At 42.1% G+C, this 23,323-nt stretch overlaps 1 protein-coding gene across 5 annotated transcripts in view; it reads right to left on the bottom strand.

The window, feature by feature from the left end:
* Positions 1–23,094, bottom strand: part of SLC38A8 (solute carrier family 38 member 8) — a 49,953-nt gene extending 26,859 nt beyond the window's left edge. For 3 of the 5 annotated variants that reach the window (XM_061594467.1, XM_061594466.1, XM_061594470.1), the window contains exons 1-2: positions 22,888–23,094; positions 4,961–5,151 (exon numbers count right to left, since the gene is read on the bottom strand). In XM_061594467.1, the coding sequence (XP_061450451.1) occupies positions 4,961–5,151; positions 22,888–22,936 (240 nt within the window). In that variant the 5' untranslated portion in view covers positions 22,937–23,094. Of the gene's footprint in view, positions 1–4,960; positions 5,152–22,579 lie in introns of all 5 variants that reach the window. The other 2 variants (XM_061594469.1, XM_061594468.1) reach the window with 2 other exon arrangements.
* Positions 23,095–23,323: the final 229 nt, after the last annotated feature.

Here is a 23,323-nt window from a genome sequence, read left to right as displayed (position 1 = left end):
TCTCGCTGTTTCCTTTTGGCCCCACCCTCTAATTATACTTTCCCACTTTCTTTGGTTGCTAGATGACTGAGAATGCTCAGTCTGTTCTACCAGCTGCAGTAGGTTCCTTTAAAAAAACCAGAAGTGCAAATCTGTTTTCTCCCTGCCTATGGTTGGTAGGATACAGCTGAAATACAAAACTTTGAGCAGAGTTATGCTTTTGTGCACAAGTTAGGGGGGAAAGAAAATAAAGGCACTGTTTGCAGCAACATAGAAAAGGCCAACAGAACAGAGGAGAGCAACCGGAAGTTGCTTGCCAGCCCACAGCAAACAAAATGAAAGCAAGGAGGAAGAGATAGTGGGCATGGAGAAGGGAATGATTGACACACCCACCTAAAAGGATCGGAGCAAAGCATCTGCAACCACTAGAGAAATGGAGTGGAGACTTTTTTCTCTCCAGTTTTTGTATTATCAGCGGATTGGGTTAGTAGGGATTTTCAGGGGGGAAACTGTGCGATAGCTCCTGTTTGCCAGTAATGTCATGTGAACCATGCAAATCTAAAGGAGTTGTGAGTTGCACCAAACACACACTAAGCCACTACGTAAATGAGCCTTCAGTTTCTCATTTTTCAAATCTTGAATTCAGTTCTCCAGGTTTCTGCAGCAATTTGCAATTTAAAAAAAATCATGAAAATTCTACAGCATTTTACTGCTAACTTCTCCTAAAAACACATTTTTGTAGGCAGTTTGGACTAATGTACATATTTTTGCAAGCCCTTTATGATATTAAGCAAATCACCTTGTATGCAAAATAATCAGTGCCATTATTTGCCTTTTTTTAGTGTTGCTGTACTTCACATATTCACAGAAAGAGAAGCAAAAGAAAATGATTTACTATAGGAAATTTCACAATTGCAAATCAGATCAAACATATTTAAAATGACTATCTGAACTATATCAACTGTCTTTAATATTGCTTCCTCCCTGCTAAAACAAGATCAGCACAGCACATGTCTTGTTTCTGTTATTTGGGCTGATTGCAGGGGTTGCCACCAGTCACCATATGCTCAGAGGCACATGTTACCAAATTCTTCAAAGCTACACAGGAAGTAGACTAGACTGTGAAAGACCAACCCAAATTGTGTTTGCATTTTTCCAAATTAGTAGGGCAGTACAATATCTCATAGAGGAGGTCAGGTCTCCTGCTATGAGTTGCTAGGAGAGGCCCTATTCCCCTCACAGAGCTACAATTCCCTAAAGAGGGGCCGACTGCTAAACCACTCTGGCCACTGGAACTCAGTCAGGGGAAGAGGAGTCTCCTAACAACTCTCAGCACCCTTCACAAACTAAACTTCCCAGGATTCTTTGGGGGAAGCCAGGACTGTCTAAAGTGAAATAAAGGTCTAGCATGGGTGTGGCCACCTGATTAGCCAAGCCAAACAGATGTGAGTCTGGCTCTTTTACTAAGCATGTCCAATGTTATAATAGACTTCAATGTTTAATTTCTTAAATGAATTAAAAATCAGCCAGGCATTTTTTAAACTTTTAAACTGCAGAAAATGAAGGTCAGAGTATGGGGTAAGGTCAGTAATAAGATTATAGGCACTCTGTGAACATGGCTGATTTTTAAGTAATTTCAACAAATTATGAGACCACTGACAGAAAAAAGTCCAACACAGATCTGGATTTTTTTTCTTGTTTTATACTTTGAACTCTCGATTCTCTAAGTGTTTTGTTTATCACTATGAAAAACTAGAGGGTTGTTAAGCAAGCATTTCTGAATTCATGACTATATGTTTTGTAAGGTTTTGTTTTGAAATGAGCTTATGGGAAGCATCAGAATGACATGGGAGTATTTTCAATTTAACATTGCGGAATGCAAAAAATCCATGCTGGCTATAGTATACAACCACTCTCATGGCTCTACAATTAGGAGAAATTTGCACAAATATTCATGAGGACTCGCAAAAAAATTCATAAACTTGTGTGGAAAACTGAATTTAAGATTGGAAAAATGAGAAACTGACAGATTTAACTCTGCAGGGGAAACAATTACCCACAAGAACTTGGGCCAGCCCTAGAGGCGATAAAATTGCTATACAAAGGGTGAAAACAATTACTGGTTTTGCAAGAATACCCTGATAACGCTGCATGTGAAAACGCTCCTTCTGTCTCCAAAGTGAACATCTAAATCAGACACGGGTGAAATCAACTTCCTCCCACAACGTCCAGTTAAGCTCTAGGAATTGCATTTGGGAAACATGAAACGCTGGTGTTTGCAACAGGAGCATGAAGGTCAGAGATTAAGGAAGGTGTGATAAGCGGGTTGTATTCAGGAGGAGATAAAGAGAAAAGCAATGACCCAGGAGGATGCGGCAACATCATCATTTCATGGCCTCTGTAAACACATGTACATTCAATACACAGAACTGGAGCACACCAGATAGGGTTAGGGAAGGCCAAATCTGTCCACCTCGATTTCTCTCAGTTCCTCATTTTTCCAATCTTATGTTCAATTTGCTATATCTCAACATCAGTTTTTTATATATTAAAAAATAGCAGACCTAAAAAAAAATTATCAGCATTTTAGTGTGGATTTTTCCTAACAAGCAATTTTCCCCAGTATAAAGCACTTTTATATGTTATTTTCATTAATACATGCATTTTATGAGCACTTTTTAAAAATACACATTTTGGCTGGGGAACTGCACTGCAAAATAAAGTGCAAATGCTGAAGGAGAGCATGAAGCTCAAATTCTGTGGTTTCACAAAATAGGAACCAAACCAAGTGTTTTATTATTATAAATATATACTCTAATTGTGAATTTATACACTACCTTTCTACAAAGATACACAAGACCGCTTACAAGGAACTGACACAGTACAAAATAGAAGTGCAGTCTAAAAACAAGACAAAATACAACCTAAGAACAAAAAATAAAGTAACAAGCAAAGGCAAAAGCAAATCACAGCACAGACGATGGGGAGCCATGGAGTTTCTCCTCTGTCCCTAGATAGGTTAGATGCGAGGAAGCCAAGCAGAAACGCTCCAAAATGTTGCACACCCACCCCACAGTCCCGAGTACCACAAGTGAAGTGGGATTGCTTTTATCCTGCTTTCCGGAGACATCTGGTTGGCTAGTGTGAGAACGGAACACAGGACAAGACAAGCCTTTGGCCTGATCCAGCATCTTTTAAAAAAACAAAAACAGCTTTCTTAAAAAGCAGTTCCAACACAGACGCAGACTGGGATAAGGTCTCTACTTAAAAGGCTTGTTGAAAGAGGAAGGTCTTCAGCAGGCACCGAAAATATAACAGAAATGGTGCCTTAGGGGGAAAGTGTGCATAAAAATGAATATATGAGTGAAACTAACAGGCAAAAATCCATTGTATGACGAGACCTGGTTTGCAAAAGAGTGTAAAAAGGTAAAGGTGTCCCCGCACTTGTAGTGCAAGTCGTTTCCGACTCTTAGGGCAACGTCTGGCGACGTTTACTAGGCAGACAGTATATATGGGGTGGGATTGCCAGTTCCTTCCCCGGCCTTTCTTTACCTCCCCCCAGCATAGGCCGGGTACTAATTTTACCGACCACGAATGAATGGAAGGCTGAGTGGACCTCGGCCCCTTTTACCAGAGATTCGACTTCCTCCTTCCATTGGAATCGAACTCTGGCCGTGAGCAGAGCTTCGGCTGCGTTACCACCGCTTACCACTCTGCGCCACGGAGGATCTTGCAAAAGAGTGTACATTAGTCAAAATTGCTTACAAAAGTGTGTTTATTAGGAAAAACTCATATTAAAATGCTGGAGAATTTTCATGAGGATTTTTTTTTAAAAAAATCGCAAATTGCTGCAGAAATGTGGAAAACTGAATTTAAGACTGGAAAAGTAAGCAACTTAGAGTACTTGACAGATCTTTCCATCCCAAGTTCCAGCAGCCTGGATCATACGGTAAATTCAGGGCTTAGTCTGAGCCGAGAATCACCAGCGGAAGCTGATGAGTGTTGAAGTAGCAAAGCCCAAGTTCAAAGACCGCCCAACCACAAAGGTTACTGGATGAACTTGTGTCAGTCAGTCACTCTCACCTTAACCTTCCTCACAGGGTTGTTGTGAAGATACAATGCAAAGGGTGGAACCACGTACACTGTTTTGTGCTCTTTGGGGGAAAGTGAGACTTAAATGCAACTAATAAATCAAAGCACATCCCCAGCTTTTTCAGTATATTCTCAACCCTGGAATGTATGAATTGTATTCCAAAAAGCAGGTGCAGAGTGTATTTGCAGAAACCACAAGAGAATGTTCTCTACACCCACACATGAGGGATGGGGAGAAATTCTGCTCAGTTTGAATTTTAATGTGAACCTACCACATTGCCACTTTCAGAAACAATAAGCAAACTGGAATGCTGCTATCCTTCAAAATTCAAACTTCTCCAAATTTTGTGATGCAGTTCCCTAACCAAGTAACATGGACAAAAAATGTGCACATTAGAGGAAAGCATGCATAAAATTGCATGTATTGGTGGAAATAACATATAAAAATGCATTATGTTAGGGAGAGATGTTTGCAAAAATGTGTATATCAGTCAAAAGTGCATGCAAAAATGTGTGTATCAGGAAACATTTGCACTAAAAAGCTGATGAATTTTCATGTGAATTGGGGGGGGGATCTGCAAAAAATGCAATATGAAACTGACAAGTCGCCCATCCTTACCCGCACGTCAGGGGAGTGAGGGGAGTCTTCTAAAAGCAAAAGGGGGAATTATTAGACAGATGTTGGAATATCTTTTCTGATAAATTAGAAACTTCAAATAACTTCTGATTCTGAAGTTATTTGGAAGTACACAAACTTTTTTAAAAAACCAGTAGGGCTTGCTTCCAAGTCAATTTGGCTAAGACCAAACTCTCTCAGACCCTCCCCCTATTTATTCCATCAACCAATTTCTCCACAAAGACCCCTGGATAGGTTGCTTTTGGCACTTACCAGCTCCACGCAGACAGCTGGCGTGACTCCACCAGCCTTATTGAAGGCCCAGGGAAAATTCAGGAGTCCTGCTCCGAGGGCAGATTTCAGCATGATAAAGACCGCCCCAGCAGAGGAGAGATTGGGACTATCCGATTCCAAAGTAGGTTTGGCTAACAAGCTGATGCTCTCTCTAGCCAACTCCTCCATATCTGAAAGAGAAGGAGGGTTGGGAGGGGGGGGAGTTAGTGTCTTAAAGCTGAGCAAATCCAAATCGACTTCAAATGGTTAACAGATTCCTCCTCTGATCTTTGGCAGTCACTCCTGTTCTGTTGCTTGGTAGCTGAGTAAACCTCAAACGCATTCTCTCTATCTGGGAAAGGCAATAAAAATGGAAGCAGGGAGGGGGATCCTAACATCGTTTTTCTCCCAATCAGAAGCCTTACCTGGGGGAGTTGAGCAAAAATAGGGGATGGGGAAAAGAGTGCAAATTACTAGCCACCCAATCCCAGGCCAAAGGAATGCAAAACTATACAAGCACACACATCATATATAAATGCTAAAAATGTGTGCTCAGGCCAACTTTTTCTTCCAATGGTTGCTTAACTTCATTAGCGGGGCACTATGAAAGTAACAGTGGTGCTTGAGATTCTGCACGAAGGTGTTTGCAAACAGAGTCCAACATAAGCAGCTACAGGAGCAGGGAAGGTTGAGGTTTGCAAGATAGCCGGGTGCTGCCCTTTGCTCAACGTGCAAGTGGGCAACTGCAAGCATATCTCATAAGTGCTCAGGGACACCTCCAATTTCTACAAGATTCAGTAGCTGGTCCTTGACAATCCTTGCAATGTACTGGTTATTGCTACTGAGGTTTTTGTTCTAATGGCTTTCACCAGAAATCTTAAGTCAATTAATAGCCATACCCTCAAGGAGAATCAGAAAATGCAGGCCACTGCATGAATTCATTGAAAATGGAAATGGACTGCCTTTAAGCCGATTTCAACTCATGGCGACCCTATGAATAGGGTTTTCATGGTAAGTGGTATTCAGAGGAGGTTTACCATTGCCTTCCTCTGAGGCTGAGAGGTAGTGACTGGCCCAAGGTCACCCAGTGAGCTTCATGGCTGTGTGGGGATTCGAACCCTGGTCTCCCGCGTCGTAGTCCAACACCTTAAGCACTACACCACACTGAATTCATTATTGGCATACAATACATACATAGAGCAGGACTGTACCGCATAATGTACAAATTATTGGAATTATTATTTATTAAATTTGTTAATCTTTTCTACACAAATACGTGCACTCAAAGTGACTTATAGTTAATGAAAATTAAAAGTAGCAGTAAATGATTATAATTTTTTTAAAAAACAGTATATAAGGCAATGGAGCTACTCTTCTTAGGAAGGCTACACAAGAGAATAATTCCATCATACTCATCCTATACACAGTTTCTTAGAAGTAAGCTCCTTTGAACTCAGTGGTGCTTACTTCTGACTCACTAGGTTCATTGAACTTTAACATCATCAACAAAATTTCAGCTGGCTGAAGCACAACCTTTATTTTTTATTTAGAAATTCAAAACAACGTCACACAGAAGTATTATCACTATTCCGACTGCCAGCATGAAACAGGAACCCCATCAAAGTGAAGGAAAGAAGTAAACCAACCTCGACTCCAACTTCCCCTGGACAAACTTAAAAGCCTTGTTCACCTCATTCACTTGCCTAGGCAAACACCATCTATCAGTTACACCAGAGCTCTGGCAGATGATATCACCACTTCTACTATGGAAAATAAAAGTGCAGGAACTGTACATACACACACACTCGTCCCTCTATTGCTCTCCGTCAAAAACATCTCAAGCATGTACATCGAGGGTGGCCCAACTGCCAGTATAGTGTAGCGGTTAGAGGACTGGACCTGGGAAACATGGGTTCAAACCCCCACTCAGCCATGAAACTCCCTGGGTCCCTCAGCCTAACCTACCTCACAGGGTTATTGTGTGGATAAACGAGGAGGCAAAAAATGATGCATGGCATCTTGAGCTCCTTGGAGAAAAGGTAGAATATAAGTGCGATAATAATCACAGTAGACACAGTGACCTCCAGAGGATGGTGGATTCCCAGTTCCCATCAGCCTCAGCCGGCATGAGTTGGTGAGGGTCCTTTGACACAAAATCAGTGTCATCGGCCCAGTTCTCTGGAGTGTTCTGCCAACAGAGATTCAGCAGGCACCTTCTGTTTTAACTTTTAAGCACCTGCTGGAAGTCTTTCTGTTCCGCCAGGCTTATGCAGGCAGTTAAAAAGATGCCTTTTTGTAACAGTTGGCCTTTGCTTTTACTGTACTGTATTTTTTAATGTTTGTATTGTATGGTGGTTGGTTTTTTTTAAACTTCTTGTAAAGCACTTTGATATTTTTAAATGAAAAAGTGGTATACAAATATGTGCATATATAACTAAATAAATAACTGTCAGGGACAATGAGAGCCAGGATCCTAATCCCTGGAGGACAGCACATTGTGCATCAGCTCCATTGACTCTTTAGTGTGATTCAAGCAGAAGATAAAGAGCTGTAGTATGAGAAGATAAGGCTTTCTTTAACATCTTGTAAGTGTTGACTCCCTTATTTACTTATATACCATCATCACACCACTCCTTACAGAGGCATTCTGATCAATGGAGCTCTGCTATAAGGACAGACATTGAGCGTTAAAGTGTCAATGCACATGATTTTTTTTAACATGGTAGCTTGCAACAGCTTCTCCAGCTGACTACCAAGTTTAAACTTTAAGATGTTTAAGGAGGAGGGGCTGAACACTGCAATGATAAGACATTCACAATTGATAAAAGCTACCGAAAAGAACTGAAAATAGATTATAGTGTCTGAGGTAAGCAAGCTATTTCAAAAGCCAAGCAGAATATATTCTGCTCTCCACAGGCAAGGTCTGTGACCCTGTTTGCCAATTGTCAATTTAAATTCCGCCATCTCTGGATCGACTTCCTCTGTGGCCTTCGTAATGCTCAGGACCTTTAAAAGACTAACCACAGGTTTTGAAGAGAAATGGATTTTATGTGATAGCCTGACAGAGTAATCCTATACTTACATTATTTCGGGCTGGGAAGGAAATGTTGCCGCTCTCCTGTGGAACAGCTGCAGAATGAAATGAGTGCTCCACCCGGAAGGGGACATGAGTAGAAAGTGCCAAAACAGCCCCAGCACCCCTAGGGTCAGTGCCAGGGCCCAGCAACTGGGGACTGTGCTGATGGCAATGCCCACAAACTACCCACACATAAAGGCAACCACCAAACTCACCCTGATGAGGCCACAGCCCCAGTAGTGTAGTGGCAAATTCAGAAGGGCAGGGTCAGAAGTGCAGGTTGTTTGCTGCTGGGTTCAGAAGGAAGTCCTTGTTAATGCCTCCTCCCACGACAACAGACATCCCTAGGAGCCCACCAGCATAGAAGGGGAGAGAGTAGCTAACACTCAGAGTAGCTGAGAAGAGTCTTCTCACTGGCTGACTCGCCTCCTTTTGTTCTGATTGGCTCGTAGGATACTGGAAGCCTATGAGCCCCTGCTTCCAAAGAAGTAAGGGGTCTAAGACCACCACCCCGGGACCCTGGACAACTACACCCATCTACACCGATCCCTGTGCTGTGTGATCCTTAATATTTGCAGCGTGACCCTCCAAATGTTTGCTCTAGAAGTACGTCCCGTGAACCCTCATCCAGGAAAAGTTAATCATGCTTGAAATTCACAGGAACAAAATCAGAAACATCTAACTTGTCCTGTTGACTCAAACATCTTTGGACTGTGGCCACTGCATTCAGTAGGACTTACATCCTAATAAGAGGAGCTTAAGACTGATGAATCCTGCTCACCATTGTATTTAGGCAAGTATGTTGCATGTTAAAGTCAAAGCCAGTGTGGTGTAAGGGTTAAAGTGTCAGACTAGGCCCTGAGAGACCCAGGTTCAAATCCCCCCTCAGCCATGAAGCTCACTGGGTGACCTTGGGCTAGTCATAGTCTCTCAGCCTAACCTACCTCACAGGGTTGTTGTGAGGATAAAATGGAGAGGAAGAGAACCACACACACTACCTTCCTCCTTGGAGGAAAGATGAGATATAAACGAAAGAAATGAAGTGTTTGTTAGATTCATCAGTCTTAAAGTGCACTTACTACAAAATAAATCCCATCAAATTCAGTGGGACTGATTTCTGAGTAGATGTGCAAATGACTGGGTTCTTGCTTCTTGAAATGAATTATCTGTTGCTTCTGCAAAGCACACTTTTGAAGATTCAACCTTCACTTCCCACAGTTACAGGGCTGCTATTGGCGGGGCAGGTGGGGAAGTATATAATCTAAATATAGATTTTTAAGCGGTAAAACTCTTCCCAGGAATGGATATGGACAATGGAATGACAGAATTTTTTTTGCAGAGAATATCAAACAGGGGTGTAGTTATTCAGGATCGCAGGGGGTCATAGACCCCTTACTTTTTGGGGAGCAGGGTCCCAGCCAGGTCCCTATGTATGTGTCAATCAGCCTGAAAGGGAGTGTGTTAACCACTGAGAAGAGTCCTTGTCCTTTCATGCTGATTGGAGCCAATCAAAGTGAAAGGAGCTGAGTCAGCCATTGAGAAGACTCTTCTCAGTAGCTAACACAGCCTCCCCTTTCATGCTAATTGGCTTCTACGGATGTCTATTATAGTGAGTTGTGGACTCAGAGACGACTCAGACAGCAAGGGAGATAAGGAAAAGCGGGAAAGGGGGTGTGGTTGTGAGAGGGCATGGCATGACTATTATGAATGGACGCTGCACTTCTGAATTTGCCATTACAATACTGATTATCAAATATAAGCTTGGGACTCTGACAGCAAGCAAGCCTCTCTGTCCTCCAGCTTCATCTCAGACTAACGCTTAACACACACGAGCCCTTCTTGGCTCCAGGGTGAGGGGGCCCGGAGCTAGGTGAGGGGAGGGGGGAAGGCCTCTCTCCTGAAAGAGTTCTGATAGCAACAGGACTACTCTGGACAACCATTCTGATATGCAGATCAGGCCATCAAGCAAACAAAGAGACTAACTTGGCCAGAACTATCAACTTCTGAAAGGAACTAGTTGGACTAGCAGAGCTAATCTAGTAAATTTTCCTGGGAGTAAGCCCCATTGGATTCAATTGGACTTAATTCTGAGTATACATGGTTAGAATTGCAGTCATAGACCGCTTCCCGATGAGCCATTAGCTACTTCATAAACTTTGTCTTTAAGGTATCACAAGATTCTTTGTTGGTTTTGCTGCAATGGCAACCTCTCTGGAAATTAATCAACTTGAAAGGGAACACGCAGGGAAAAGTAATTGATTTGTAAGTATCTGTTGTTAGCTGACATATAGGAGTCTGTTGTGCAGTATGATACACTTTCCACAACATTGGACGATGAAACTGAAGAGAGACTTGTGCAAAATAAACCAATTGCAATGAAATGGAAAATACCAGATGAAACTGCAAATGAGTGTTGGAAAACATTGAGGCACATTTGTACATTCCTAGTTTGAGCTATGATAAGAGGGATGCTTATAGGATACACAGAAAAATCCCATACATTTAGAAAGCTGGCACATCAGAGAAAAGGCTAAATTAATTCCCTCTGTCATACAAAATAAAAGTCCCTCCAAAAAGAAAACTGGAGGGATTCTTCTACTCTGTCACTCTGTGTACATCTTCACAAATTGGATATTGTCATGCAGCAAGATTTCTCATTTATTTAAATGCAGGGCCAAAGACCAACACAAAATAAAAAGAATACAGAGTAAAAACACCAAACATTAAAATCACATAAATTCATGTGGAAAACATCTATTTCTTAAAACTTACAGAAATACAATTAGCTCGAAGTTTCCGAGCGGCTAGCACAAACAAAGATACTTTGTGAGTCACCTCTGGAATAGAGTCAGACATTAGTAGGATTATTTTGTCGTCTTCTGGAATCACCCCAAAGTCAGCTAGGCACCCCTTAAGAAACCTAATTCTGGGAAGCAGATAAATTGGACAGTGGAGCAATATATGTGGTAAGTTTTCCTCCATTTGAGATCCGCAAACCCATTTTCTCAAATCCTTTTGAATCCCTGCAATCCGTCCCTCTCTATCAGCGTTTGGCAAAGAGAAGAAATGTAGTGATGTAAATGTATGCCTAAGGCAGGTAGCAAAAAGCCGGGTCAGGTATGTGGCACAATAATGGGCAGTCTTAAATCTCCAATACCACAGGGCCACCCTAGAGTTAGTTAAAGTTAAATTATCTAGATATTCACAGAATTGGAAGACAGCCTCGCGTAGTTTTTGTTTAGTTGGTATGGAGGTAAAGTCCTGAGTAGTAAGATGATATCTTTGCAATAGTTCGTCTTGTTTACTATCCCAGAGTTTAGCAGCAAATGGATGGTCAAGGCAGAGTTTTAATATATCCTTGCCCTGACAAGCATTAACTGATCTCCTAAAATTGAACAGGGTTAGATGGATTAGGGCACTCAAAGGAAGATTTCCACCCTACTCCATTCGAATATTTATTCATTTCATTTATTTAGATAATCTGTATACCACTTTTGCTCAAACCGCAGGGGGGTTTACAAGATGGGAACAGAAAGCACCTTGAAATCATGTGTAGGACAGATTGTGCGTGTGCGTGTGCGTGTGCATGTGTGCGTGCGCCTTACATGACAACATCAATAAAGTTTAAACCATAATAAAAAGCATAATAAGGTAACAGCATGTATGTAGCGGTATGGGGGGAAAATGTCAATCAGGGTATAAAAACCTTCCTTAAAATAGCCTAGTCTATGTTTATGAGTGCAGAAGCAGGAACTGGATGTTATTTTATGTTAATTTCATCTAAAATAAAATCAAACATGTTTTTGTCATAACTAAAACAGCTCCTTCTGTTTGAAAAACACAGATCAACAGAACAGCTCAACCATCCTAGTTCATTTTTTAGTTTCCACCCTTGTGACCTTCATAAGCAGGATAAAGAGACTTTAATCAGCTGCTACAAGGAATTATGAATTGTGTCTGTCATCCCAATTATATCTCTGCAGCCTAAGGTGTTCCTAGCGATTTGGAGTGTCCTTTTCGGACTACTTCATCTTGAACTGCCCACAAAGGAATGCGGGAATAATTGGCTGGTACGATTTAGAAATTAGCCACTGGGCTGTAAACAAAGCACTCGGCTAAAGAGAAAGTCTCAGCACAGACTGGTGCCCTTTGATACAATTTTGTTCTGGGTTTTCAAAGGCTCTCTGGAACAGTCGCTAATCTTTCATTAGTGACATGGTGAGAAGATCCATCTGCCAATTAGCAGTGACTTTAAGAGAGCAGAAAAGCGGTGCAATTCTTGCTCTAAATGAAAATGTGTCTGAATAGAGAAACCCAACAAGGAGAACAAACCAACAGGGGAGGAATGAGAGGAGTTGTTTCCCCTGTCTGGATAACGATCAACACTGGCAGCCAGCCATTGTTGGTATAGTCAAGGGTTGCCATCCAGTCATTGAGGTGGGGAGTAGAGGGTGAGAGACACTAGTCTGCCTGTGGCCCTCAACAAATACCCCAACTTTTCATCAATTAATCTGTATCATCAACTAAATTTCTTGAAAACTAGAGTTTATGAGGAGCACATGCTTTGACTGCAGAAGGTCCCAGATTCAAGCCCCGGCATCTCTGGGTGAGGACAGGAGAGGCCCCAGTCTGAAACCTAGGAGAGCCGCTAATGGTCAAATGCTAACAGTACTAAGCCACATGGGCCAATGGGCTGATTCTCTATGAGGGAGCTTGCTATGTAAAATAGATAATATTGGGCTCAGATGAACAAAACAGTCTGGTATAAAGTAGCTTCTTGTGTGTACTCAGACTCTTTTTTTAAGTCAAGAACTGTCTGGATCGTAGCCATAGGTACGTTCTAGAGAAGACCAGAAAAAAAGCCATCAAGGTCAAGTCTCCAGAAACTGGGAGCAGATTTAAGTGTGGGTCGCAGCACCTTGCAGATGAAGTCATACGATTTCTTTTTTAAATAAAAAAAGATATTCACTTGACCCTCCCAGTTAAGGATCGAAGTCACTTCCTTGATTCCCACATTCTGCCTCAGTTTGGACTTTCTTTCTTTTTTAATACCTTGGTGTAGTGGAGACCAAAACGTTTTCACATAAAATTTATAATGCCCAGTGTGGACTAGAACCACATCCACACCAGACTTTTATTCCACTTTGAACAGTCATGGCTTCCCCAAAAAAATCCTGGGAAGTGTAGTTTGTGAAGTGAAGTTTAAAAGAGAAAAAATCCTAAGAGAGACTCTGGATGGGCCTTGACATTGTCCATCACTTGGACAGCAAACTCAGCAGGCACACAGGACACCCGGTCACAGTCTTCACCAGTAAGAAATTTCCATTTAAATTATAGTCATTATTTCTACATTTGCATCTATACAGTACTAGGGATGGGATCCATTGGCCAATGCCAGTTTGAATGCATTCCATAAACCTAACAGGCTGGTACTGTATTGATTCAATTTCAATCTTTGTCTGCAAGCCACTGGTTTTATCGATCCATTTTTCCCCTCTGAAAAAATATCATATTGATATTTTTAAAGGAAACATAAAAAAAATGAATAGATAAAAAAATGAAAAAATCTGTTTCTGAAAATAGCCATGGAAAATCACTACATAAAAATCTGATCCGCAACAATAGCAAATAAGTAAATTAATAGAAAATTCAGTACCAAATTAAAATTGAGCAGAATTCTAGCACATCTCTAATATATATATAAACATATTTTATGCAAATCTATGTAGTTTTTTTTTAGCAATGAATTTCCTCTTTTTTAGAAAACATTCAATTTTGGTGTAAGGGTTAGAATGTTGGGCTAGGCCCTGGGAGACCAGGGTTCAAATCCCCACTCAACCATGAATCTCACTGGGTGACCTGAGGCCAGTCACTGTCTCTCAACCTAATCTACTTCATAGGGTCGTTGTGAGGACAAAATAGGGAAGGGGAGAACCATGTCTGTACACCACCTTGAGCTCCTTGGAGGAAAGTTGGGATATAAATGTAAGAAATAAATTGACCACCCAAAGACCATCATGACCTGGCTTCATAAACTTCTCTTCTCTACACTGATCCATTCTTTACCGTCAATACTTTCTTCATTACTCACACCTACTTAGAATCCTTTTATATCTCAATCTTCCTCCAAAGAGCTCAGAGTGGCATACAAGAATCTAGTTCCCCCAATCAATGCTGAAAAAGAGAGATTGATTGACCCAAGGTCCACACAGGGATTTGAACCCAAGTCTCCCCAGTCCAAGACCTAACACACTAACCTGGGGATGGGAAGCATGTTGTGGTCCACATATTGTTGGACTCAAAACTCCCACCAGCCCCAGTTAGCTTGGCTAATGGTCAGGGATGATGAGAATTGTTCAACTTCTGGAAAACTGCATGTTTGCTGCCCTGGGCTCCTTCCGGGAAGAAGGGCAGGATATAAATTTAATTAATAAATAATAATAAAATAATGTTTTCCATCCTTGCTCTAACTACTCTACTACACTCTACTAACTCCAATCCAGCAAGTGATTTTACAAGGAGCTTTCAATTCTTGCACCCGATATTGGAACCAATCCACACAAATGGCTGAAATTTGGTCAGGCTTGCAAAGTACAGTATTGAAAAAGGATTTTAGGAAAAAGCCATGAACCAAGCAGACATGTATTATTTCCAATTGCAGGCAAATCTTTCAGCAATAAAAGCATTTGCATGTTGTAGGAAGTCCAACGCAAAGCCTTCCAGCTTCACTTGCTAGAGAAAGAACTTTTTGCTTGCAGTTATAATTGCACCAAGCCAAAGATTGGTATGCAAGCTGATTAGAGATTTATCTCTTTTTTTGGCCTTCATTATGCTGTTTAATCTCTGCTGGAATCCTGGCTGAGCCAGTTACTTGCTGGGCAACCTCTGGCAGATCCCTTGACCTTCCTGACCTTCCTTGGTCAACCTAGATGGAGGATGGAGAAAGCAACCCTACCCCAAATCATCACATTTAGAAACACATCACATTTTCAGATCTTTTGAATATACAAGATAGTAAGGCAGCAACATGGCTTCAGGGTTTTTAAAAATGTAATGTTAAAGTGTTTCAAAGCTGGGCAAGCAAAAGGTTAAGGTTGAAATTATTATTCTTTATTAATTTGGGAATCACCTTCCATATATGTGTCTCAAGGTAATTTACTGACAGATCCTTAAGAACAGTTAAAATAGTTTTATCAACAGTACAAGAATCAAATGTAGGTTTAAAAACAACACAGAACGAACACCTACATTTACGCCTATAACTTATGTGGCTCAGACCACAGTACTAGAGTTGTGAAAGCACAGGGAGGAAAAAATGGAAAAATTACTAAAACATTTTTCCCTGGATTTTTCCAGGTTTTTTTCCCCTGGGCCTTCAACATCTCCACCCAATACCTCAATGATCGCCTCTTCCCACTTAAACCAACCCAGAGCCTGCATTCATTCTCTGAGACCCCTCCATGTGCCCTCTCCAAGGGAGGTACAGAGCAGGGCACCACGAAAACAGGCCTTGTCAATGCTGCCTCCCTATATTTGGGGAAATGTTTCCCCAAGGAAGCGTGCCTGGCACCATCACTATCTGTTTTTAGGTGCCAGGCAAGAACATTCCTGTTTACTCAGACTTTTAATTGGGAGAGTAGTTAGATAATCAGTGGCGTTTGCTGTGCTCATCCGTCAAGTGGGTAAGACTTGCTCCTTTTAAGTATGTTGTCAGATGAGCATTTTAATTTGTTTGTGTGTGTTGCAGTTTTTATCAGATTTTAATGTCTTTGAGGTACAGTAGGGCCCCACTCATATGGCGGGTTACGTTTCAGACCCCCGCCGAAAAGCGAAACCTGCCAAAAAGTGGAACTCCTTCAATAACATGGCACCCAAAAAACACCATAAAAGAGGAACAAGCGCCATATGAGTGGGGCCTTACTCTAATTTTAGCCGCCGTATTAGCGGACCGCCAAAAAGTGGGGCCCTACTGTACTTGGGTGCAAAAATGCAACAAACAAAGTAATAAATGATCTAGCTGGGAAAGCTTGTTGAAAAAAATGTCTTCAGTTGTTTCCAGAAAGTTCAGATAGTGAGTGTCTGTCCTGTCGCGAGATCTAGTGGTAGATATCTGGGTGATTCACCGTTTTATTTATCAAATTTATATGCTGCCTCAGCAGGGGTTTCCAAATCCCGATATAACACCATGAAGAAGTCCCCCCCCCCAAAAAAAATCAGGCTGCCAAAATGAAGGATGCTGTGTGCTTGCATGAGAGAAAGCAAGAGCAGGAGAAAGCACTGTTCTGGTACTCAAAACAAATTCCTGGCCTGACCATGTGCTCAGGGACACTCTGCTCTTTTCCAAATGGACACTCCTGAGCAGCTCTTTAGCACCTGGCTCCTGTTCATGGCGTTCTAGTTTTATTTAAAAAAAAAAACAGAAAATTCTATAAGGTTGACATCTGCATGTCTTGCTTTAAAAAGAAGCCTGGCGGGGATGAGCTCATGCATTTTAAAGTCAAACCAAACGGAACTTTTATTTTTATTTTACTGAACTAGAGAGGCACCTGAACTGTTATTTGAAAAGTTTGTTAAATCTTAAAAATCCTTACTGAAAGAAGTCAGGATATCTGTTCAGAATAAGGGTTTAACAAGAGAAAGAAAGAAAGTAAGAGTACTGGCCTCAATTTTAATCAATCACTGAACATATACTAGACCAAGGGAGAGGGCCTGTGGCTCTTCCAGCGTTACTGGACTGCAACTTCCATCATCCCTGACCCTAGGTCATGCTGGCTGTGGCTGAAGAGAGTTGGAGTCCAACCACAGCTGGAGGGCCAGAGATACCCCATCCCTGAGCTAGACAGATAATATTGACTAAGGGTAACTCATCTCCCAAATCAAATGCATCCTCTTACAAAGTTACCACAGATCTGGTAACTTTGGTTGGCCACTGTGAGAACAGGATGCTGGGATTGACGGGCACTGGCCTGATCCAGCAGGCTCTTCTTACGTTCTTACTGCTTCTGTTTTCGGGCAGGATTCAGTCACATACCAATTTAATTGCACACAACTTTTGCAACTATCGTAGCCTGGGAAGTCTTGTGCAGCAAACTCACTTCCCTAAAAGACCATGTTTTTCAATAAGCAAAGTGATTGGAAAATGCGCTGGGAAGCGCGGAATGACATTTGCGCGGCACAATGTCCTCTAAACCTCCCCGCAAACAAATCAGAATGAAGGCTCAACAAAGTCAACTAAAAGTAATTTGTGGCCGCAGAAAAAGCAAAAAACATTGTAGGACAAAACAGAATGTTTTTCTCCATTCAAGGCACAAGCTTAGATCTTGTAGGCTCATCTCAGGTCCGATCAAATACATCTTTTAATAGATTTTTGCTCACGCACGCCTAGATGAAATATAAAGAGACAACGAGACAAGTCTTCAATCTGAATGGCTCCATAAATACAGAAGCCTCTTTCAGTCATTCAGTTAATGTACTAGAGTCCCTCCACACCAGTCTTGTCCCACCTGATGTCCTCCAGCTATTTTGTGTTACAGCTCCCATCAGCCCTGACCATTGGCCATGTGGGCTGTAAGCAGGTAAAATGATAGGGTTTTAAGGCCCATTTGATGATCGCCAAGGATCAACTATACATCTTGTTCTACAGCACTTTGCCATTCAGCACAGAACTGAGAATCGCACTTAACTTTCTTCACTACAAGCTACACAGAGATCTGCCGAACCACATACTGAAAATTTTCTGCCTTGAAACCCACCCCACAACTAACACCCCCTCCAATAAAAACAGTGGGTAGTTTGTGTTCAATAACCAAATGCAAAAAGCAGGTTGATCGTAGAAAAGAATTCTCAGATGAACTGTAGGACCAAAAACCACACCCAGACCTTCACTGCAGGAAAACCGGTCATGCCATCTGATATACAAAGTCACATGCACTTTGGGAACCAGGCCCGTCTCTACCATCAGGCACAGTGTGGCAGCAGACGCTCAAGGGGTGTGGAGCAGACAGAGTAGGTTGCCCTCCACTTCAAAACTAGCTTGCTAGTTCCATGTGCACTCAAATACTGATTAATTTTCATAAGGAAATTTTTAAAACAGGAATTCGCAAATTGATGTGGAGAACTGAAGGTTGAAAAAATGAGAAACTGAAATTGACAGGTTCACCCATCCCCACCAAGTCTACAAGCATGTGTTGTGAGGGAGCAGTATCTGCACTCTCACCTCTGCTGCAATCTCCCCAAGAGGTTCCCGAACTATAGTCTGTGGACCGCCAGTAGTCCATAAGCTTCATTCAGGTGGTCTGCGGCATGTCTGCCTTAAATATTCATTTTGATTTTTCATTGTATTTGCATCGCTTCCTTTATTTCTTACATTGCATTTTATTATATTACAATTTGAGCTCTATGGAATGCAAACTATAACAGAATAAAACACAATATATAAGAAATAAAAGCAGTAATACAAATACAGTTAAAACCATACATTATCTAGCACGGCACATTACAGTTGTTACAACAAGCAGAAAAATCATCAAATGGTTCACCAAGACCATCAGCAACTGTCAAGCGTTCCATGGGAAAATACGTTTGGGGACCATGTAAGCTCACACCAAAATGTGGGCCAAAACTGCACACTCCCCTCCTCTAGAGCTCTCTGTTCTCACCAGGGAGCACCCACAGTCATTCCTTAGTTCAGGTTTCATTCCATGCTAGGCGAAAAACAACATCAGAACAAGTTTTTCCTTTAAACCTTGCAATTGTCCTGTTTGTGTCACCAAAGCTACTCACTACCAAGGGATTTTGCATTGTTCTTACTGCTATCCTAATGGCCAGCTAAAGGAACAACACGGAGCAAAGAGCAACAGCCATTTATCAAGATTCTTGCATCTAAGCCGTAATGACTTATTCTACACACATTTGGCCTGATCAAACTTAAGAGCACCTAAGCAGGGGGCTGCTAATATCATTACCTATACAGAGATCTCTGTAGACACAGGCTAGGCTACCCTGGGCTCTTGCAGCACACTCCCCCCACTCACAAAAGCCAGCAATGGACAGCCGATGCACGCATGGGACTTTGTTTGCACAACCCATCATGTGCGAGGAAATCCTGCTGAAATCAGTGGAATTTTAGACACAGTGAGCAATAGGGTCGGGCATGCAACAACAAATCCACAAGAGCGTATAAAAGGACAGATTGTAGGGCTGGCCATTGCTCAGTTCAGTTTCCTAAAAATTTCAGGATTATTATATTTAAAAGAGCAAATTTCTATCCCTATGGTTATGAAAAAGATGTTTAGAAAAGGTCTTATCCACAAAAAGCTCAGAAAACCAGTCGTCATTCTATGAGATTCCCAGGGGTATGACAAGTTAAGCTTCAGTCCCCTAAAGTGTTTATTGTCCTTCAACATGATTAGCTGCAAAAGCAAAATAAAACAAACCCCAGCTGTTCTCTCCTGGCCACCACCATTTCCCTCTCAGTTTCTAATTTTTTCAATATTAAATTCAGTTCTCCAGGTTTCTGCAGCGTTTTGTGATCTTGTTTATTCTTTTGCTCTTTACGTTTATTACGGTCAATGACCCGTCAAGAAAATAAAATTACAGCCAGTTACATACAAGATAAAAAAGCAATAGACATTACAATATAGGATTAGACAACATACGTTTGCGTTGTGCTGTATAAAAAAAACTTAGCGACTGGAATCAAATAAGAGCTATTTTTGCCAGATAGAAGCCATGTTAACCACTGTTCTGGAGATCTATTGGATTGTTTTTGTATAAGGGGTGCAATATATAAGTCCCTTTCCTCAATATGTGATCTTGTTTATTCATGAAATTCTTCAGCATTTTAGTGCTCATTGGTCCTAACACATTTTTCTACAGCTTTGACTGATGTATACGTTTTGCAAGCAATGTTTATTTTTGCATGTTTTCGCTAATATGTTCATTTTTATGGATACTTTCCTCTAATATACAAATTTACATTGTGTGACTGCAGAACTGCACCGTAAATTTTTGATAACTGCGAATTTTGAAGGATGGCTGTGTATTAGTTCTCATATTGTTTCGGAAAGAGCAGATTTGATAAATTCAGCTTTAAATGGGAACTGAACTGAATGCCTCCCCCATTCCTATCCTGCTCTACAAGAGCTATCACAGGCCTGCCACACACACCACAAGCTAGCCTGCTGCCTTCAGGTGGTCAGGAGAATGCTACCCTGTTAGCAACGTGGAAGTAAAATTCAACAGCCACTCCGCTCCACTTCAGGGGGGGTGTTTTTCCATCTTTACCTTTTTAAATTAAAATGTCTTGGGCCAGTGAGGGCAAGATGCAAGGCAGGGCTAGTCCCATTGCTTTCACTTAAAGACCAGCTTCCTTAGGCCCTCCCTCAGCTGTCACCTAGTAGCAGCCATTCATCAGGCTACCTGAGCTGCTTCCTTCCTGGCTGATTATAAGCACTATAACCTGAGCTTGTTTTTTTTCCTCCACCCTCCCCATCACTTTTTCCTTGTGTGCCATGCATTTTAGACTGCAATGCTGACAGCAGGGATTATCTTGCTGCTGATTTTTGTAAACCTCTTTGGGGGCCTTTTCAGCTAAAGAGCAGGGTAAAAATGCTTTAAATAAATAAGAGCCTCTCCTGATGACATTAACATATTGCAAGGCTGATATGGAGGTAGGGGCCCTTCAGGTATTATTTATTATTATTACATGTATATCCCACCCTCCCAGGAGCTCAAGACAGCATACCAAAGATGTGGAGAGCTTGCCAGGTCAACCCCAAGCATTCCAAACTGTGCCTGAAAATGGACTGGGAAACAGCACAGTTGGCAAATTACGGTCCTACAAAGCCATATGGTATTACTTGAGTCCAAATAAGTGAATGGTTACTGTTTTTTTCTGTTGACGGGAGGAGCAAAGCACCACCCTTTGAAACAACAGAAGCTGTCTTAATCCAAGTCAGACCATGGGTCCCTCTCGCTCAATAGTGTCTACTCTGCACGGATTGGCAACAGCTCTGCGGGGTTTCAGGCAAGAGACGTCCTCTGCCCTACCTGGAGATGCTGGGGACTGAGCCTAGGCCTTTGTGAATGCAAAGCACATGTTTTACCCAGCAACGTAGTGGCAAATTCAGAAGTGCAGGGTCCCTTCTTGCTAGTCCCAGCTGCATCCCCTTCCCCCTTTTTTTCTTTTGCTGCTGGGTTAAGAATGAGATCCTTGTTCATAGCTTGTCCCGCAACAAAAGGCATCCCTAGGAGCCAACAAGTATGAAAAGGGAGAGCATTAGCTACTGAAAAGAGTCTTCTCGGTGGCTGACTCACCTCCGTTCACTCCGATTGGCTCCAGTCAACATGAAATGAGAAGGAAGCAAGTTAGAAAATGCTTCACAGTGGCTTCCTTTTCATGCTGATTGCCTCATAGGCCAATGGAGACATAGGGACCCTGCTCCCAAAAAAGTAAAGGGTTCTAAGATTCCCTGAGACCCTTGACGACTACACCCCTGGTTCTACCATTGAGTCAAAGTTCTTCACTGAAGGAGAGCCCACCACATAAAATTGCAACATGACTTCCTGCATCAGTGACCTAGAGATAAACTGCACCCACAAAGGGTCTTGCAGTACTGTATACAAGCCCTCCTTCCCCCACGCCATCATGATCATCAGCGTTTTGCTAGCATGTACACTACACACACACCCCTATCCCACTCCATGCCTATGACGAAGAAGCCAACTATTACATAATTACTTAATAAAAGTTTCAAGAAGGATCTATCGAGAAGGAGGAGGATCCCCCCACCCCGGAGACACCTTTCCTTATTCTTTCTCTGTTGTAGAAATGGGTGCAGCCATGTGCATGCTGTAAAACGCTGGAGCTAGGGATGGATGACTCTGCCAATTTTAGTTTCTCGTCAGTCAGCATTTTAGTGTGCATTTCTCCTACTAGTTATATTTTTGTATAATACTATTTTGTATCTTTGTATGCCATCTTACCTAATATACACATTTTTGCAAGGAATTTTCTTTAATCATAGAAGGGTAGAGTTGGAAGGGGCCTATAAGGCCGTCGGGTCCAACTCCCTGATCAATGCAGGAATCCAAATTAAAGCATACGCTGTCCTGCTGCCTCTTGAAGGCCTCCAGTGTTGGAGAGCCCACCTGCCGCCCTGGGTCATTGATTCCATTGTCGTACCGCTGCATTTTTATACTGTATGTTATTTTCCACTAATGCATCCATGTTTATGCACGCTTCCCCTAACATATTTTACGTGCATACTTTGGTGGGGCACTACATCACGAAATTCAGGGAACTGCGGATTTTACAGAATAGCGGCATTTCAGTCCACTCCACGCACATTATTTTGGGAAGCGAGAATTAGCTAGGTTCGCACAGAAATGCAAAAGGAACCAAATGTCTCCCCCTGCCCCCTCCCTCGCTGCGCTCTCAAGTGACAAACTTGCACGGGCATAAAGACTTGCCATTGCTCAGCCATCACAATGGGAGCCATCACATGACCAGAGTTCCCCTCAAACAAGTAAACAAAACAAACCTTCGCCAGACAGACGCCTCAAATGTTCTGCCACAAGCCACGCTTAAGCATTGATGAAGGCACCCTAAAATCTCTCCTTCTCCTGGGTTAAAACATTTCCTCTGCTCCCAAGCACAAGATTCACCAACACAGCAGGGAGGCACCTGGGACGCAACTCTCGCAACACCACAACCATCGTTTAAAAAAAAAAAGTGCAGGGAAAAGACAAACACGCCAGGCACAAAAAAGAGAGCGGCACAAAGTTATCAGAACAGTTGCATTCGACTATAGAGAGATGATACAACTATACCCATGTTGCCAACGACCACCTTTTCCGCAGCATGCAAAGAGAGAGCTCTTCAGAAGCGGTTCTAACATGTAGGATGCGCTTGGGAAGCTACTATATAGAGCAAGGGGAGAGGGGGGGGATTTTCGCTCCCCTCTCCAGACTTTAAAAGAGCGGAGGACACACAATTTGTCTCTCTCAGATGACAGTCTAAGCTCTCCCTTCCCATAGCCCCTCCCTCCTTTCTGCCTTCATGATCTACTTATGGGCAGTGGGTTAGACCTATAGGGCCTACAGCTGTAACCACTTTCCAGCTTAATCCTCGATAAGCTTAGCTCCATTCATCCCTTGCAGACCTGGCAACGGAAGGCAGGATCGGTTTTCTCAGCCAAGCTGTTTAGCCTTTCAACAGACTGACCTTGTTCGAAAACAGAGACAGAGAAAGAGAAAAAACATCCTCAGGCATGTGAACTTGGGGA

This window comes from Rhineura floridana, chromosome 13 (assembly GCF_030035675.1).
Source record: "Rhineura floridana isolate rRhiFlo1 chromosome 13, rRhiFlo1.hap2, whole genome shotgun sequence".
NCBI classification, from domain to species: domain Eukaryota; kingdom Metazoa; phylum Chordata; class Lepidosauria; order Squamata; family Rhineuridae; genus Rhineura; species Rhineura floridana.
The sequence above is the reverse complement of the archived record's forward strand: the minus strand, read 5'-3'. Positions and strand labels throughout refer to the sequence as shown.